At 46.1% G+C, this 20,183-nt stretch overlaps 1 protein-coding gene across 2 annotated transcripts; it reads right to left on the bottom strand.

The window, feature by feature from the left end:
* Positions 1–9,769: 9,769 nt before the first annotated feature.
* On the bottom strand, positions 9,770–19,567 carry LOC134136695 (histone-lysine N-methyltransferase PRDM9-like). Of its 2 annotated transcripts, none has more exons than XM_062568631.1 (4): positions 18,396–19,567; positions 16,814–16,934; positions 14,000–14,101; positions 9,770–13,783 (listed from the first exon to the last, which is right to left on the bottom strand). In XM_062568631.1, the coding sequence occupies exons 1-4, from the start codon at positions 18,759–18,761 to the stop codon at positions 13,257–13,259; spliced, it is 1,116 nt and encodes a 371-aa protein (XP_062424615.1). In that variant the 5' UTR covers positions 18,762–19,567; the 3' UTR covers positions 9,770–13,256. The 2 variants fall into 2 exon arrangements, with proteins under 2 accessions (XP_062424615.1, XP_062424616.1); XM_062568632.1 differs by having other exon boundaries at positions 16,820–16,934.
* Positions 19,568–20,183: the final 616 nt, after the last annotated feature.

The following is a 20,183-nucleotide window of genomic DNA, read 5'->3' as shown; positions in this document are numbered from 1 at the left end:
GCCCAGGCTCTCCATCACGGCTGTTTTAAAGACCTTTCACGCCGGGGTTGTTTCACCTCCTGTCTGGTCCTTCCCAGCAGCTACCACGTATCTCCTGCCTTCTCCGCTCTGGCACTGCTTCCTGCCCACGGGGAGACCGTGACGCCTCCGGCTCTCCTCGCCCAGCACAGCCCCAAACACTGCAGGGCTGGCGGGGCCCTTTGCAACACTGGTGGCTGCATGGAGCTGCTCCGTGATTCCTCTGGCACTTCAAGGAACAACTCGTGAGCACGAAGCCGCCCCTGCGGCACGGCGAGGCGAAGGGGGCTCCCCTGTGCAGGCCAGCAGATACTGCTTGTGGCAGCTGGCCTGTCACACCGGCCACACGGGCCAGCGCTGCCTATGAAGCAGTGACCACACTTTGGACGTGACAGTTGGAGGAGGGACAGCTTTTTGCTGCAATTTATGGGGTGCTCAGTACAACAGGGTGATGGTATGTACCACCATTACCAGCTCTGACCCAGCACCAACTGTTAGTGGTTTGGATAAGCGAGACATGGCAGAGCTAGAGCAGCTCAGAGGACACTGTTTCAACCACACACTCCTTCAAGCTTCGCTGCCTGAGCTATGCCCACCCAGAGCCACGTGCTTGGACAGGCCCAGACTGCTCACCTGTGCTGAGACTAGCTTAGAGACTGGTCCCACCTGTGCTGAGACTGGTCCCTCTGCAAAGCCTGGCTGGGCTCCAAACTCTGCCTCTTTTTTTTTTTTAATCCAGTTGGAAATATCGGAGGAGGAACCTGGAGCTGTGCTCAGTGAACATGGAGACAAGTTACCGTCTGCTAGCAGGGACAGAGGGAATGCTACAAGAAGGTTTTTTATCTAAGTGGAAACACAAGACTCATTTCCCACAAGGGCTGTGGTTCATGAATATTCTCCATTTTCTGTCCTCCAGCTCAGAGCTCACTTGTGCCATGCTCCTTTGGGACTCCCCTCTCCTCTGGGCCACCTTGACCACCATTGCACAGCTCTCCTTGACTCCATGCTGGGGTAGGGTACCACTATCTCATACAGTAAGAGAAAGGAGTGCATTAGCCATAGTCACAGAATATTTCTGTGAGTTTAGATTAGATCTGAACAGAAGAAAAACATTTCCTTTCTCAAGTGGCAGATGTTGGCGAGGAGAGGAACAGCTTTTTCCCTGGAGCCGTATGAATTGCCACATTCCAGCAGCATGGATTTAGCAGCAGCTGCTTAAGATTAGCTGTAGCTGCAAGAGTGGCAGGGGAGTGGGCAGAGCAAGGCCAGGGGTTGATCTGGCAGTGCACCATTTTTGCTGATGGGATCTGCACCCAGCAGCACTGGGATCCTGGGAGCACTGCCCGTGCGGGAGTGCTTCAGAGCCAAGTAAGAGCAGCAAGCTCGGGGCTTCGGCGGTGGAGCCGGGGGCCTCCGGGAGCTCCCCCTGCCCTGAGTCCACCACACTGGGTCGAGGTACGGAGCCAGAGTCCCGCACGAGCCCTGGTGCTCCCTCAGGTGAAGCCGTGGGCGGGCGGGCGGCTTTGCCCTACTGCGTTAGCCACCTACGCAGGAGGCGGCCGGGCTTGGCTGGTTTTCTAGTGGCCCTTCTCTCGCTGCGGCTCTTCCCTGGTAAAGCCCGAGGCCGATGGGATCCGTTACTGAACCGCACCTTTCTTGGCCCATCCTCACACTCACACACACTTGGGAAGAGGAGGCGGGATTAATGAGAGAGGAAAAACCATCCAAGATAAAGTTGGCACAGGAATATAAAGCGTAACTGGATGCAGTTTGCCGAGATACAGGAAAGTTGTTCCTGCGGCTCCCCGGCGCACAGCTCTGCCCCTCGCCCCGCATGGGAGCATCCTGCACCGGAAATGCCGGGATACAGAACAGCCCATGAACGTTTGTTATGAACAGCGTCCCGCGGTTTAAAGCAGCTCTCCCGCTCCCCTCCCGCCGCGGCCTGGTGGCACCGCCGGGCCAGGCCGCGCCGTCGCCACAACAACCCGCGCCCGTGCAGGGCGCTTCCGGGCCGCGCCGTCGCCATGGCAACCCGCGCCCGCTGTCCGGGCGCTTCCGGGCCGCGCCGTCGCCATGGCAACTCGCGCCCGCTGTCCGGGCGCTTCCGGGCCGCGCCGTCGCCACGGCAACTCGCGCCCGCTGTCCTGGTGCTTCCGGGCCGCGCCGTCGCCATGGCAACCCGCGCCCGCTGTCCGGGCGCTTCCGGGCCGCGCCGTCGCCATGGCAACCCGCGCCCGCTGTCCTGGTGCTTCCGGGCCGCGCCGTCGCCACGGCAACTCGCGCCCGCTGTCCGGGCGCTTCCGGGCCGTGCTGTTGCCATGGCAACCCGCGCCCGCTGCCGGGCGCTTCCGGGCCGCGCCATGACAGCCCCTGGGGCCCGGGCCGTTACCCGCCAGCTCGGCGGGGGGAGGCGGGCCGTTACCGTGGCAGCCGCCCCGGGCCCCTGGCGGCCCTTACATCCGGGACGGTCGCGTGTGTCTGCTGTGGCGGCGGTGCAGCCAGCAGCACGCCGCTCCGCCACGGAGCTGCCTGTCTCCACTGCTGCCCAATCCCGCTCGCCCCCGTTGCCCCCAGTGCTCCCCTCCATTGCCTGGAAGGAACGGCCACCTTCACCACCAGGTGAAGGCACGCTGGCCAGGCGCTCCCGGGCCAGGGAAGCTGGTGAGAAGCGTGAGACACCTGCAAAGGGCTGGGGGTTTCTTTTCCTTTGCATGATGGATTCAGATGTCACCTAGAGTGAGATTTGCTGTTTTTTTCTCTGTCCCTACGCTGCAGCTTTGGGTGTAAAGGCAAGCAGGAGAGCAAACTTCAGCCTCTTCAGGGACCTACTTGGAGGAATCCTGTGGGTTAGGGCCCGAGAAGGAAGAGGGGTCCAAGAGAGCTGGTTAACATTCAAACATCACTTCCTCCAAGCTCAAGAGCAGTGCATCCCTATGAGCAAGAAGTCCAGCAAAGGGGGCAGGAGACCTGCATAGATGAGCAAGGAGCTACTGGCAAAACTCAGAAGAATGTACACAGACTGTGGAAGAGGGGACAGGCTACTTGGGAGAACTATAGGACTGCAGTCAGAGTATGTAGAGATGTAGCAAGGAAGGCTAAGGGCCAGCTGGAATTTAGTCTTGCAAGGGATGTTAAGGACAACAGGAAGGGCTTCTTCAAAGATATCAGTGACAAACAGAAGACTAGGAAGCATGTGGCCCTGCTGCTGAATGGGATGGGTGCCGTGGTAACAGAGGATGCAGAGTTACTGAATGCCTTCTTTGCTTCCGTCTTTACTGCTAAGGGCAGTCCTCAAGAATCCCAGAGCCTGGAGACAAGGTAGAAAGTCTGGAGAAAGGAAGGCTTTCCCTTGTTCGAGGAGGATCAGATTAGGGATCATTTAGGCAAACTTGACACCCACAGATCCATGGGTCCTGATGGGATGCACCCACAAGTTTCAAGGGAACTGACGGATGTTGCTGCCAGGCCACTCTCCATCATCTTTGAAAGGTCATGGAGAACAGGAGAGGTGCCTGAGGACTGAAGAAAGCCAGTGTCACTCCAGTCTTCAGGAAGGGCAAGAAGGAGGACCCAGGAAACTATAGGCCGGTCAGCCTCATCTCCATCCCTGAAAAGGTGATGGAACAGCTCATCCTGGATGTCATCTCTAAGCATGTGGAGGAAGAGAAGGTGATCAGGAGTAGTCAGCAGGTATTCACCAGGTGGAAATATATGCTGAACCAACCCAAGAACCTTCTCCAAGGCAGTTACTGGCTGGAGAGATGAGGGGAGAGCAGTGGCTGTTGTCTATCTTGATTTCAGCAAGGCTTTTGGCACTGTCTCCCATAACATCTTCATAGGCAAGCTCAGGAAGTGCAGGTTAGATGAGTGAGGTGGACTGAGAACCAGCTGAATGGCCAAGCTCAGAGGGTTGTGATCAGTGGTGGCAAGTCTAGTTGGAGGCCTATAGCTAGCGGTGTCCTCCAGGGTTCTGTACTGGGTCCAGTCTTGTTCAAGTTATTCATCCATGACCTGGATGAGGGGACAGAGTGCCCCCTCAGCAAGTTGCTAATGATCCCAAACTGGGAGGAGTGGCTGTTACACCAGAAGGATGTGCTGCCTTTCAGAAAGATGTGCAGCTACCCTTTCCTTTTTGAATTTTGAACCTAAAGGATGCAAGTCAGCAGATAAATTAATAATACAAAGAGTGATGGGAAAAGACAAACATTAATTAGGCCCTTATTGCTCACTGTTAGAGGTAAAGGAGTGTGGAGACCTTTTATTATTTCCATAGATTCAGCCTCTTGCCTTTTAGGGAGAGATCTCTTGCAAGCCTTGGGTACTCAGATCTGCTTGCAGCCGGAGGGGATAAAATTTAATTATAATGGCTCATGTGTTCTGGCTGAGACACCAGAACCAGAGCCAATTAATCTGCAAATCCTGACAGGTTTAGAATCAGTTCCTAGAAAGTTAGGGAGCTCTTCAAGAATGGACATCAGACTATTAAAATTGGCTACTCCAGCCTCCATCAAAACAAAGGGGGGATTACCTCCTGCAGTTAAACAATACCCAGTCCCAAAGGAAGTGGAGAAGAGTATCCAAAACCAAACTGATTACTATTCAAACTGGGTATCCTTAGAGTCTGCGAATCCCCATACAACACTGATTCTGCCAGTTAAAAAGAATGGGTGGGATTCTGATGGCGATCTGGAGTATTGGTTTGTACAAGACTTAAGGGTTATAAAGCAACATGTAATTGTTCCATACCCAGTAGTTCCTGATCCCTCAACTGTATTATTTCAAATACCCCATTAGGCAACCTATTTTACCATGATTGATTTAATGACAGCCCTAATGACTGTCTTTTTTAGTATACCGGTAGCTGAGGACAGCCAAGATGTTTTTGCCTTCACTTGGAAGGGACAGCAATTAACTTGGACTAGACAACCACAGGGATTTGCTGGCTCTCTGACTATCTTTTTGCATGTACTTAAAAACAATCTTGCGGATATCGAACTTTGAGGGTGTTCAGTATTAATACAATATGGAGATGATTTATTGATAGCAAGTAAAAACTATGATGATTGTTTAAAGGATATTATACATTTACACACTGCATTAGCAACCAAGGGCATCGCACATCTCCATCTAAGCTCAAGCTATGTTGTGCACAGGTGAAGTATTTGGGATTCATTCTGAAGAAGGGACAGTGAATAATTGATTCAGAAAAGGGTAGAGCCATAGTTGAAATTCCTCGCAATAAGCCACGTACCTGAAACCCTGGCAAGTGACACTGTTACAGCTGTCTATACTCCTGTGTAAGTAAGAGGTGTTCTCACTGCAACTGCGCGATATGGAAGGTATCAATGGGGCTGAGGGGTGGGAATGTGGGGGGATGCTCCCCCCCCATCTGGTGCCAGTTACAAGCAGTCTGCATTCCTGTGCCTCATACTCCGAAAGGGAGGATGTCAGGACTCTGAGATAAGGCCTGCTTGGGCGCCAGGACCTTGAGAGACAACACCTGCTTTCACTGCTGAGGCAGTGTTAACAGTTGTGGACTGGAATTAACTCCTCCTTACCCCAGCTTTGGGATCTCTCCTTGGGACAACTGCTGCGAGAGTAAAGCATTCATTTGAAAATTCCTTTCTTCAGTGCTGAAGAGTGCTCAAGGCAGCTAGCCTGCCGCCGGGGGTGTTCGGGCAACCCTCCATCCCATGACTGGGGGTGTGATCGTCATATCAGCAACGGAAGAGAGCTGAACCCTGCCGCAGCCAAGAGTTAGGGAGTGTGACTACGTGAAGAGAACTGCAACTGGCCTCGTGACTCCAGCTCCACCTTCCCTTGAAGGTTATAAATAGGTTGGCCCTGGAGACCATCTTGGGCTCTTTGCAGATGACAGCGGGTCTGCCAACTTGCAGAGCCCCTTGGAATGGGGACACCCTCCCACAGTTACTTCCCTGGGATTGAGTGTATGTTGGCTGCTGAGGAAACGGTAAGGTCAATCAGAATTGGCTTGTCTAGTTCTTTCATTTGGGTAGCTCTGTTACCTGAAATATAGTCCCATAGGACATCCGGAATGCCCCTAGACAACCCTTGGGGTTGTCACCATCAGAAGTTCTCTTTGGAAGACATCTAGCATTACTGGGAATTTATATCCCAGCTCGAACCAGCCTCTTAGATGGAGATGAATTGTTATCACAGTGTGTCTTGAAATTACAAGAAAGTTTTAAAAGGAAAAGGGAATAGAATCGGTGGTTTCAACCTGTACTCCGAGAAGTACAAATGCATAATTTACAGCCGAGGATAAGGTATTAGTAAAGGTGTTTTCTCAAAAATCCAAGCTGACACCTAAGTGGGAAGGATCATATGTTGTTTTATTAACCTCTTTGCTGTAGAAGTGGTGGGGAAGAACCATTGGAGCCATAATTCCCATGTCAAGAAATTACCACTTTCCCAGGAGAATGGGACCTCTACCCTGGAAGACAAACCCACTCCAGTTCTTGAAAACTGAAGGAATTACCAATACGTGCCACACTTGTTTTCTTTCCAGGGCCACATGGACACATGAGTCAATGGTTGCTTGGCCAACCCAACTGTCTCAGAGCGTAAACAAAGGACATCATTGCCCTCACTGGTGTCTTCATCACCATCACAGGAGTGCCCTCCTCCCAAATGCTGCTCTAAGGAGGGAAGGATTAAGATTGCACTGACATAGGTGGCTCTGGGTGACATGTAATTATTGTGGTCCTTGTGACCCTTGTTGGTGTGACCAGTATTGCCAAGGCCAGTGGATAAATAATGCTCAAGGCTGGAGCTGAGGAAGTGTAACTAGGCCCAGGGCAGCAGGACATGTTAACTGGCAATGTTCCTGCCCGTTACATCAAGCCTGGGCAATAGAGGCTAGAATCAATTTATCAAAATGATTAGGCTGCTAATAAGCTTACTTACTACTCAGATGGCCTATTCCAAATTATCCGTAACAGAGCCCAAGATTATGTTGAAATTAAAACTAAAATCCACTCAAACCTCAGAACATGGTTGCACCAAAGGAGGAAGTTCAAACCCTAATCTACCAAGCAAGACAGGATCATACCCTTGAGGGCGAGTGGATATGTAATATGTTCACCAGTCGGGGACTCCCATGGCCGAGCAGCCTATAAGGTTCCCTTAGCGTAACTTGCTTTGCATTAGTAGCTAAGTTGGCTGAAGCCTTAGGTCTAAGCTGTGACCTTGCTTAAGTAAAAGAAGAGCCAGACAACTATGCAAGAAAAGTAACCACAAAGACTGGTTCCCAGGGCCACGAAGGGAGCAAAAGATCCATCAACAGCTATGCGGAAGTGCGATAAGAAGTAAAGGACACACCTGGAAACTACAGAAAGGAGCCACCGGGAGCTGGAAGAGCCTGAACTCCAATATCGCCGTTGGTTCTGACCTGTCACGTGAAGGGGGGAGGATTTAGCTCGTAAGGGTGTAACTGCCCAGGGGTCTCTTTGCCCCTCTTTGGAGGCACCCAGCTCGAGCTGAAATTGCTGCCCGCGTGTCATTAAAACTTATTTCACTCTGATTTAGCTTTGAACTTCTGTCTCAGCGGGAACCTAGAGTCGGACCCCGTTACAGCGTTCCCCAGCAGCAGCAGCCTTTGCAGCCGTGCACGGTCAGGCAGCGCCAAGTGCTGGGCCGGCACCGTACCAGCCGAGCGCCAGGGAGGGATGGAGGGCAGCCGGCCCCATCAGGCAAGCAAAGGCTGTGGCGCTGCCCACCTGGGTCACCTCAGTGACCATCCAAGCTGCTGGTCCAAGGTTTATTTTATTTGATGAAGGCGGCTGGGCGCATCCAGCTCACCTCTGAGTACCGGCAAAAGTGAGCAAAGGAAAATGAGCGCATGAAATGCACCAGACGAGTCGCTTGGAGAGACGTGCTGTGCTCTCCTTCGAGATGCGATAGCGTGGCCTTGCGAGTAACGGCAGCGTGAACGCGTTAGTCTCTTTAATACTACAAACTGCCATTCCTTTTCTCTGTAGTGTTTGCGTTTGCTTCACATTCTGCTGGATGCTTCTACTAAACCTAGTTTTTCCTCCCAAGACAGTTCAAACTCTTTGCACCTTGCCTTGCAATTATTTCATACTGAGCTCACCAAGGTTTATCCCCAGTCCTGCTTGTATGTTTGAAGATGATTTCCACTCTCCAACGGATGCCTTTTTATTTCTAGTAACTTATTTTATCTGTGTTAAACCGTGACTATTTGGGGAGTGGGGAGCCTGTGCATTTGGGTTTTTTTGCCTTTTTTGACAAGCAGCACATCTTTACTTTTAAGCTTGTTAAATTGTCTTAAACCACTTCAGCAGTCCCTGTAAGCCATTTACCTTTAGCTGCTGCTTTAATTCACTTTTAACATTCTCTTTCTCATACAGTTTATCTTTTTTAGCTGAAACATGCTAATATAACAGATGTTGTGTTTATTCGCTTTTTGTTCCTACATGGATGTTGAATTTTAGCTTGTTATGGCTACTGTGAAAAAATAGCTCAAGCATTTTGAAGCAGATCATGTCCCCTGCTTAGGCCTAAATCAAGGATTGTGGATTATCTAACCAGCAGCCAAGAACAGTCATTAACTGTGTCAAAAATACAGTTTCTGCGTCACACCTTCTTTTACACATTGATAGTTCAGCAGTGTTCTGGGTATGACTAATTTTACCTGGTCTTACCTGTAATACACATTTATAACTGATCTCATGGGCTAAACTCTCCGTATGGCCTGTGGAGGGAAAAGAGCACCTCTAGGGCACCCCTCATCTCACCCTGGTGTACCCATCTACAGGTAAATCATGCTTTAGGAGCACCCGCTCCTCCCAGGGACCATGAGGAGCAAGCGGATAACTAGCCCAGGTGCAGAGCCCACAGCACAGGAGCCCAAATCCCAGCAGGAATTCCTTTCCAGGCCCCATCACAGCGAGTGGCACCCTTACACGGTCTTGGCGGTTTTACTGGGTAGGTTAGGTGGTGAGTGAGCAAGGAAAACGGAGCTTCCTTTCACAGCAAGGACCATGGTTCCAGCCTTGGATACAGTCACGCAAGGGAGGTCTTGAGAAAAACCTGCAACATCCCTCCGTGCTCATCTGTGCTGTGGTGAGAGGAATCCACCGTTCAGCGCTGGAAATCTGGCATCTTCCTCAATTCTCTGTGCTGGCTTAAAACCTTGTTGCAAACTGGTAGCCTGGCGAATCCCATGTCAAAGCAGAGTGATGCTCTTCAAGGCCCTCTGCGCGCTTTAGACCCTGCGTTACCAGGTCTTTTCTGCCACAAAACAGAACTGTCTTGGGGCTTAGACCTGTTGTTGGGAGGGTGAATAATCTGTAACTCCCTGAAGAGAAGAGAAGCAGTGGGTTTGCTGATGAGTATGTATCTGAGCAGCAGCTGGATCCAGCGACAGAAGGGGAAGGCGTAAAGGATGAAGTTTGGCATTAGTGGTTCCCTTTACCTCGAGGTGCCACGTGGCCATTACAGAAAGCACCCCACAACCTTTCCTACACATATGCTCCCAATATCAACAACAGGCAGGAAAGTGCTACTGGCATGTTTTAAAAGTGAGGCAAAAAGAAATTATGAGTATTGTGCGAGTCAAGCAAGATAAGGCTGAAACCATACAAACACAGATGGGATTGCCTGGGAAAGAGATTCCTTTTTTGATTGCTTTTGCTAAAAAAAACAACCACATCAAAAATGAAAGATGATTTCTTCCCAGAAACGGCATGTACAAAATCTCAGCATGTGTAGTTCATTATTTATTTGCATTTCAGTAGCACCCACAGCATACAAGGCACCAGTCAAACACAGGAGATGAGATTCTTCATTTGAGGAGATCAATAAAAACAGACAAGTACAGAAAAACTTTAAAAAGAAACAATCTATTGTCAACATTAGTCATAAAATGCCAGATAATCTTTAATTTATAAGCTGAACAGAGCAGAATGGAAAAGGACTCTTAAGATGGCAAACCATAAAGCACAGTCAAAACAGGGCAGAAAACCCTCATATGCTACATCCAGAGCTTGTTTCTACCACTTAGCAGAATTTAGTTCTTAAAACTACAAATATTTTATTCTTGAATGTGTTTCTGTCACTGTTATTCTTAATAAGGTGTTATATATCAGGGTAAGCTTTACATTTTTAGATTGAACATGACCAGTAACTATTTTAGAAAAAAAAAGAATTGTAAGTTCTCTTTAATAAATACCTAATTTGCCAAGGATCTGACTTTTTTTCTGTGACTGCACAAACAACAGTTTACACAGTAGCTGGTATTTCCTGATGCATGAAGAGTATTTCTAAAGGCAAATATACTGATAATCACTTAGATTTCTTACTCTCCCTGCTACAAGGTTCAGAACAGAATTTGTTCTACAGAAGGTCAGACTCCATGATTGAAGAGAATTGAAACAAAAGCTCCCAGAGAAGAATTCAGAGAATCTCATGATTCCTGCACATGTGTTTTTATAGGAAGACTCAGGCAAAGAATGGCTAGTGTATACATCCCTCCTACTTGTTTCCTATCTTGACTTCCCAAGTATTTCTACCAGATACTAGACTAAAGAATTACTGTATTTTTATCACACTTCAATCAAGCTTGTTCTATTCTACTTTAGTCTACATTTTGGACTAGGATAATGGCATATGTTGCTGGGCTTTCTGATGCTAAACTTATGCTATATATATATATATATATATGTGTGTGTGTGTGTGTGTGTGTATAGCATATTTAATTTAAGAAGTATATTTATAGTGCAGATTATTTAGCCATGGTAACAGATGGGACATTTTTGTCTCATAACACAGTAAGGTACCTGAAGAAATGCACTGACCAATAAAAGTGCACGTACAAGAGGGCATTTTACTCTATATAGGTAAACATGTTCTTGAAAACAGGGTAATTTGCTCTACAGTGAATTGCTTTTTGGATACAGAAGGAACAGAAATGTCCTATCCAAGTAACCACTGTGTATTAACAATGTGTCACGTCCTTTACCACTGGCCATAGATCTTTATTACACTTTAAGTTTTAGTGTTATTTTTCATGGAGTCTGAAAAGACACTGTTTAAATACAGCTTCAGAAATAACTGATTTTGGAGTTTATATTATGTAATTGTAGTGTGTTGAGAGAGAATGATTACTATAGCACACAAACTATTTGTTTAATTATTAAGGTGCTAAGCCCATTCTCAATTAAGGCAAAATTTCTACTAATATCAATGGAACTGAAAGAGGATCTGTATTTGTTAGAAACGAAGTCAGTAAAACTTATCTTCAAAGCTGAAAGGCTTGACAAGTCCTTTTATTTTCCTTTTCATTTAAAACCCATTAAAATCTCTGCATTTTTTAATGTCACAAGGAGAAAATACTTCATCAAGCCCTTTAGAAGACATCTCTAACCTTAAAGTTACACATTTCTCTTATTGTGCATGCTCCGAGTCTCAGGTCAGACAGGAAGGATGTTACCTATACTTTTCTTGCCAAATCAAAGCCCTTTTACTCATAGCAAATTGAAAATAAGATTTTCACAAAAATCATCGATACAGAGTCTCCTAGTTTCAGTACTTCAGACACTCATTTCTTAGGATATCAACTTCATGTTGAAATGCCTTGTTTTTCTGACTCCACATCTCCCTACAAATCTGAATATTTACCGTTCAGATAAATCCAGAACATTCTTTACAGAAACCACAGTTCCTCTGGCTGTCCATTCTCACTGTGTCCACTGCTAATGCTGAGATCTGCTTAGAATCTTGAACAAGTGAAACTACACATAATCATTATTTAGAATAGCCCCACTGCTGCGTGGCTTTGCCTCTCTAACCCCGTTTAATCTCCGTCTCCATTTAACCCGCTACACAAGCATTAGTATTTGCATTTCGGAGCATACAAGTTCTGTTTGAAGTGACCGCCTCTGCCCAGGCTTTCCCTGGATGGACGCTCCTTAGCTCTGCGCTTGCACAACAGCGGGGAAGGAGGCAGGAGCTCTTTCATTGAGGTTCTGCTTGGGACTAGTGAGATATTAAATTATGTGGGAGAACAACAACAAAAAAGCTGTCCCAGGGCAATTTATGAGAAAGAAATAATGAGAAGCTGGGGAAAAAATTTTCTGTAAGCTATACCCATATTTAGGACTGGCAGGGATCTCTTGGGCCAAGTTTAGTACCATCCTAATGTGGACAACCATGTTACACAATGGCCCTCAGAATTTATCACACTTCTTCACTGCACCCTTATTTTCCTGCTCCTACTATTTCTCATAGGAAGCTGAGAATAGCACCTTAATTCAAGGTCTTACTACAAAACAGGTACTTTGAACTAGGAAGTTACACTAGTTTTTCAATCTTTGCACTCAACTGGAATAAGCAAAAAATACTGCAGATCCTCCCCATGCTGCAGAGAGAAGACGCATGATCTATCAACACTGTCTCCACAGGACTTGTCTCTTCCTGTTTGTTAATCTTGTCTCTGTACATGATGCTATCACTTGTTTCTTTAGTTTACAGAGAACAGTAATTTTACATATACTTTGCACATATGTTAAGAATACACCCTTGCTCTCCTCCAGAACCTCAGAACCAAATCCAGCACCTCACCCACTGTACGCAGATGTTGGAAGCACCCGTGTGATTCTGATTTCCATGCAACTGTGCTTTCCCTGCCACCACTACTGTCCTACTACTCTAAGTGCTGAACTAACATCTTTTTGCTATTCTTACATCAAGCGCAATTATTTACCGTATTGTAAGCTCTCAGAAGCCCCATTTTACTGCTTATAACTCTGCGGACATTCCTGTTCTGATCTAAATATTTTGTGCTGATCTTTCACAGTCTTCTCGTATCTGAAAAGCTTCCAGTGTTTTCCTGCATTAATACAGGCATTCTCCAGTATAGGCTGTCTGGTGCTTCTGTTTTTTTTTTGTTTTGTTTTGTTTTTTTTTTGTTTTTTTTTTCCCTTAATCATGCCTTTGGTACAGTCACAGCTCTATACACTCCCCCTCCCAGATATGAATCATCTGGCCACTAATTAAAATCTGCTACTAATCAATGTTTATTAAGCTGGCACCAACCAGATGCATTTCATATTTGAATTTGATTCAATTGAATAAAACTGCTCTCATCTTAAAGCTTCCCCTATAATCAATATACGACTATAAGCCATCATCTCTGGGTAGCTTTTTTCACAAATGAATGGAAAGTCTATCCCAATAAACTTCTGGCACATGGATTACATGTAAATGTTATGCGTTCGCAGGTGATTCGTAAGTCTTGGTTTTTCTGTAAAACTTTTTTCACATTCTGTGCATTTATAAGGCCTCTCTCCAGTGTGAGTTCTTTGGTGTCTAATCAGATCTGCATGCCGACCAAAGCTTTTACCACAGTCCGTACATATGTATGATGATATTTGATTCTTCTTGGTGTGAATTTGCTTATGTTTTAGAAGTCCTATTTTCAGTTTAAAAGTCTTCTTGCATTCTATACACAGATAAAGTCTTTCTCCTGTGTGGCCTTCCTGGTAAAAATGAATCTCTTTGAATTTAGTAGATTCTCTGTCACCAAGAGCGTTGTTACCTGTTCTGCTTCCCATTGCCTGATCTGCATCTGAATTCTGACAACTCTCAAAAGTTACCTCCTGGTCTGAAACGTGGCAGCTCAGGTCTTGGGATTCTCCTGAAAATGATCCATGCAGTTTTATGTTCTCTGAACTCTGTGCATGACTCTGCATCTCAGATGTGATCACAGTCCCACCGAAACCTGGAATGAAAAGATTCCACACGTTTCCTTTATCTGACCTGATCTAACAAAAATCTCCAAAGAGTAAAAAATCTTGGTGACTACAGCTATACTTTTTTTTATACAAAACTTGTTTTATTTGCAAGAGTATGCTATAATCTCCCCACCATTCTACAAGCCTATGCAGTTTCAAGGAACTGCAGATTTAATTTTTGACTGGTTTTAGACCTCACGCACCTGTGCTAAGACTTGCAGAAATGTATCTTTCCTCAATATCTTGCTGATCCTTGACATGCAGCGCTTCTTGTGACTGGGTGTCATTTTGGGGAGCGGGATGGTCTGCATAAAGCAAACAAAATGGAAAATGTCATTTTTTCCTCTATTTTTTTTAATTACAAATATGTTGCCTAGCCTACTTCAATTGTCTTGATGCATGCAGAGAATTGCAGCAAAGTTGCACAAAGACAGGTGCTGAAGAAGGTTTTTCATCAAGCAGTTCCCTTCAGTCTCCAAGGCCTATAGTTTATGTTTGCCCTTTTTTTTGGGAACATGACTCATTTTCATTCATTTACATGAAAAATACTGCCTTTTTCTTTCCCAAAGAAACCTAAATGAAAGAGCTTTCAAGTCAAGCAATCAGAAACAGCCTTTTCCTCTCTTTTCATCACTGTTCACTATGGATTGAGCAGGCATCCAACAATTATATTTAAGGTTGCCTAGACACTGCTTTCAGTGACTTAGCAATATTTACCCTATAACCAATTGGAGATGAAATATCCATTCAGAATTCTGTTATAAATTTAGTTAAAACAGTTCAGTCAGTCCCTGAGTAAGATGAAATAAGTAATGCATTGCTCTGACACATTAAGAAGTTCCTGCACCCTTTTCATAGACAGGCTCTAACCCGTTAATGCTGTGAAGCAAGGACTTGCTGTTCGGGGAGGGGGGCACCACTGTGGTGCTACCTGTATTCTGAGTGCTGTGAAAACGTGCAAGTTTGCCCCAATTATAAACATCTAAAAGTTTCCATTTTTACAGGCCTAGCAGATTCTCTCTCACTTCCCCCCCCCTTTTCAGGAAATTATCTGATCATTCCCTATGTGCTGAATATCCTCCATACCCTCGCAGTTTGGGTGCTGACACGATGCCCACGGGATTAAGCATAGAAAATCCAGAGTTGTGGGGCTGGAACGGGACTTTCCCGGCCTCCTCCTCCGCCTGCTGGGGCATGAGCAACTGCACTGCAGTCGGGAGGGTCTTCCCGTGCCCTCGGTGGTCCTGCTGCTGCATGATGGGCAGAGCAGCGCGGAGAAGAAAGTTGCCTGACTTACGTGCATGAAAGGTAAGACACTGGAAGCAGAAAGAAAGAAAAGGATGCAAAGTAGGGGCAGTGGGGGGCAAGTATGAGACCTGATAGTGAGCACAACTGAGGCAAAAGGAGAGAAATCATAACAAGAACATAAAGGGAAAATGCTGGAGTTGAAGAGGGTGCTCAGACAAAAACCGTGATGGAGTAAGAGCAGAAAGAGACAATCTGAAACTGGCAGTATAAGGAGGGAAAGGTCTCAGCACTACGCAACATCTTGGGACCCACTGTCTAAATACACCTCTCTCTTTCCCTCCAAGAAAAAAGCCAGTGAGAAGAGCAAACTATTGCTGCAGCTGCTCTGGCACCAAAGAGGGTGGTCTGGAAGCAGAGGGGGCAATACCTATCTTCCTTTTTTTTTTTTTTTTGTAATTAATTTTAATTTTATTTTAAGTATTTTAGAAATTATATCCAAAAGATTGAAAGCGTTCAAAAAGGAAAGGCTCTGGACTAATTACAACCATAAAAACTTAATTCAGCTGTATGGTTCACATATGTAATAGTTCAGTCCCACATGTCTTTCTGATAAACAACTTATTTTCCCCTCAAGTAACCCCTTCTAATTCAATACACAGCACCTTTTAAGATCAAAGTTGTACAAAAAATAGAGGCTGCTGTCTGCAGAGTCCAGCTCTTCCACTGTATAAAATGGAAAGTATGTAAAAAAAAAAACTGAATTAGATTCTCTCATTGTTTCTCTAAAGCTTCAAAGCAATTTCATATTTGAGACTGTGGAAAATAGCAACAGAATGAGGCCAGGCTACATCAGCATTTCTCACACAGAACTAAAAAGGGTCACAAAACATAAGCAGGAATAAACAACTGAGACTGCTGGAGTTCCCAGCAGCTCTCTTCCTCTAGCCTTGAGGACAAGTAAATGTACTTTTAGCCTGTAATTAGAGCAGGTTCTTTCTTCTCTTAATCAAAGCAATCAATTGAAAACTGAGGAGCCAGAAAGGATTCACACGTTGGTATTTAAAAAGACAACAACCTAAAACAAATGTATAATTAGCACTTAAAACTAACAGTAACACATAACTTTTTGGAACATCATCCATGTTGATTTAACTATTTCTGCATCAAAATAGTTCATTAATCTTTACTGACTCTCAAAAACTGCATATAGTTGGGGATTTGAGGCTGCTAGAGATGAAGTGTAACCTGCTTTTTAACTATGATTAACAAATCCATAGGATTCATGGTACTGTATGTCATCGCAAACTCCTAGTGACATTTCCAAATGCAAATTTAAATTAGAACAATAATACTTTCTGCAATTTGTAAGTGAATGGAAACACACATACTAACGTAACCAGCTCATTAGCTCGTGTATCTCAATCTCTTCCATTTGTTTTTTGTTTTATCAGTGGCACCATCAGAGATAATTACCTGAACCCCTTTCCCAGGGGAGAGGCTTTCACTCTCTCTTACTCTATCTGTATCACACAAGACAGGTATCACACATGCACACAGACTGAACATCAATAGAGTGCAGGGAGAAAGCAGATGTGGAGGCATTAGAAAAGTGACTGTCCTTCAGTCTTTAACAGTGTGGAGCTTATGTTTTTTCACCAAAGATTCAGAAGTATCTAAGCACTAATCAAATGATTTCAAGACTGTTAGACAAGAGCCAGTCCAGAAACAGCACACATCTCTCAGCCTCCAGCAAGAAAGACAAAACTAACCTTTACCCAGTGAGGTTAAAGATTCATAATTCTCCTTTATCACTTTTTCGTAAAGTTCTTTCTGCCAATCTTCTAAGTTCTTCCCCTCATGGGCTGCAACATTATCAAATGTCCCAGGGTCCTAGAAACAGAAAGTGTTCAACACTCAATGCCATTTGCAAGCAGTACATCCTTGAAAGCCCTCTCTGTCAAACAGTGTCAAACATGCAATCATCAGCCAACTGTTTCTAGCAGCATCTATGTTACTCTATATCCAGGATACTACTTAAGGAATTTAAATTTCAATCTTTATTTTTAACCAATCTTTAATTTTATTCCTATATATACACTTAAGAATTAGCAAAATTATTTTAAAGATGCGACTCAGCTGGAACAATGATTTTCTAAAATAACCAACTCAAAAATTGGTGGCGAAGAAAAACTACAGTCACTGCAGACACCCACCCCAAAGAAACAAAATACATTCTTGTGTATTTCAAGCATCTTAGACGGTTGACCTGCCTCAGGACGTATCAGATCTGACTGTCAGGTTTTTCCCTTAAAAATAAAATTTAAAGGTTAAGATAAACAAAGGGGGGAAAAAAAACACCCTACAAATACTGAGATGAATACTGCATTTTTTGACAGAGAAATGTTAAGATACATGCTGTTATTTTCCCCTGAATTTCTTTCAACTTGAAGTGAACAGTGCTGAATGCAGTTACTATCACTGCAATCTTATTCTACCCACTCTTTCACTGCCTAGACATGATGTGTTTTTCTTAGCACCAGTGTATTTTTGACAGCATTTTACTCTTGAAGTTTAAATTGCAACCTGCTGAGCTGAATTAATACTCAATACTCAATCTATATTGTGCTTCCGAAACATGCTATCTATATAGGAACACCAAGAATGAATTTATACTTTGCCTTTACACGCTATAGTTACCTTTACCTTTATATATTACATACTGTATATGCATACATCCTGTGTTTGTATATGTATTGAGTTTTGTACATGTTTGCTTTTGAATAAATTGTACTTTGACTTTCAACCAGATACACATCTCACCGGTTCAGAAGTTGTGCAGCTTGCACAGCATACAGAGCCAGCTGCACAAACCTGCTGCCAGCAAAAGTCATTCAGCTAGTTAAGTCTTATAAACTTGTCACTAGGTGGGATCACAGTTCAAGCTAAACACCCAGGAAAAAAGCTTGAGCAGAAGTCAAGGTGTTGTCTCACAGCCCCAAACACTCACCCTGCAGACACTATGCCACCAGCTCAGTGAATCTAAAGGAAACCTGTGTAAGAACTACAGTGTACAAGTACGGGTTTGCAGGAAGAGAACCACTTTACAGCATGAAGTGGGATTGGATTTCCAACAAATATCACACTTTTTCCCCTAACAGACATTTAAGCATAAAATTGGAATTTGACCACGGAGAGAAACGAAACCTGTTTTATCACCAGTATCATCTTTATTGTGTCAAATAGCGTGTTTCACATATTTTTGCTTCCTTGAAGAGCTTTACAAGCAAATAGGCATTTATTATCCTCCTTTAATTTAACAGAAGTAAATATAACAGCAAATACGTTAATTACCTTGAAGCCTTCGGGACTCCGGATTCGTTTTCGAGTTTTATTACTTATTCCACCACAGAAACTTCGAGGTGTTCCAACAAGCCAGTTTCCATCTTCACCCAAAATGAATTTTTTGGGAACAGCTTCTTTCAGTAGACGTCTGTTTTTTCTCATTTTTAAGGGGTCAATTTCAAAAGAACTGTCCTCAAAATGCTTAGAACACAGTCGCTGATGTTTAGAAGGTGTTCCCATGTCACGACCCATGTTGTGAATCCACTGCTTTAAAAGGGGTTTATTTTGTAAAGGAAAACCATAGAAAGTAACTGTACTGTTTTTATACACCCCACTGGTAGCATTTTGACAGTTCAGTGCTGAGCAATAAACCATTGTAAAATGAGAAACAGGAATAAATCCAAAAATAATGTGCCTGGAGGAGGGTTTCAAGAGTTTTTAAGTCAACAGTTGTCTTAATATTAAATAGACCTAAACATCTCAAGAAAAAACATGTTTATGGAAGACAGAGGTGAAATCCCGGAGAAGTGAAACACACTGCTGCGCTTCACTGAAAGAGAGGTGGATCTCACCACAGCCAACATCTGTAAGACACGGAGGGAAGAAGTCAGGTTCCCTTTTCCTCAGGCCAACCACCACCATACAGCTGCCTTGCCTCTGAGCAACTCTGTGATCTGAAGGGAAAAAAATCTTTAAAATCAGCCTAATGGACCACTACTATGCAGATTTACGCTTAAAGTAACTTCTACTGTGAATGCATGTACATATATAGACAGACAGACACTTAACGAGCGTATCCACGAGGAACCCTAACACGCTCCATCACAAGCTCACGACACAGTCGGAAGGCAACAACAGCCGAGCGGTATCTCCTAAACGTTAGAGCTCGGGTTTGCGCGTGGGGAACTGCAATGAAGACCCGCTGCCCTCCTATCACCGCGCGCTGGAGCCAGCGGGAGCCAGGGAAGCCACACTCGGGATGCCAAGCAGAGAGGAGGGGGAGGAAGGGGAGGAGGAGGAGGAGGAGGAGGCCTTCGCACGGAGGAGGACACGGGACGTACTGAGAGGAGGGGACCAAAAACAGTCGCTGCTAAGAAGAATTATCGGGGCAGGCGTGAGCCAAGAACCCAGGAAGAGAGAGGACTCCCCGCCCCGCGGCCTCCCTCCGCCGCGGCGCGGCGCTGCGCGGGCCCCGACGGAGAGGGGCGGGCCCGGCCGCCGCGCAGCGCTCACCACCTCCCCCCTGCCGCCATCTTACCTCCGCGCGGCCCCGCCCCGCCGCGCCGCCGGGCGGAGGCCAATCAGGCGAGACGCCTGCCGCGCGTGCGGAGCGCAGCCGCCCCGCCTCCCCTCGCGATTGGCCAGCCGCCTCTCTTTGCCCCACCTTCCACCCGCCACGCCTCTCCATTCGTGCACGGGGTCAGCGCGGAAACCAATCGACATCAGCGCGTGAGGAGCAACCCCTGCAAGGGGGCGGGGCGGGCACGCTCACTCCCATTGGCCGGCAAACGAAGGCGGAGAACGCTCATTGGAGGGAACGGCCGTGACCTCACGGGGAGGGAGGAGAGCGGCGGCGGCGCAGCGCCCTCCCGTTGTCATGGCAACGGCACTGGGCGGCTGCGGCCTGCTCCGGGCCGGGCCGGGCCGGGCCGGGCCGGGCCGGGGGCGGGTTCCGGCCGCAGCGGGACCGCGGGGTGCCCCGGAGGCAGCTCTGCGGGCAGGGGCGACCATTCCCCACGTAAAACGTTGTTTACACGCGTTTTCCAGAGCAATGACGTGCCTCTAAAACAGGGGCGT

Source organism: Rhea pennata, chromosome 2 (genome assembly GCF_028389875.1).
Source record: "Rhea pennata isolate bPtePen1 chromosome 2, bPtePen1.pri, whole genome shotgun sequence".
Classification (NCBI taxonomy): Eukaryota; Metazoa; Chordata; class Aves; order Rheiformes; family Rheidae; genus Rhea; species Rhea pennata.
Note: the sequence above shows the minus strand (reverse complement) of the source record. Positions and strands in the feature narration are given on the sequence as shown.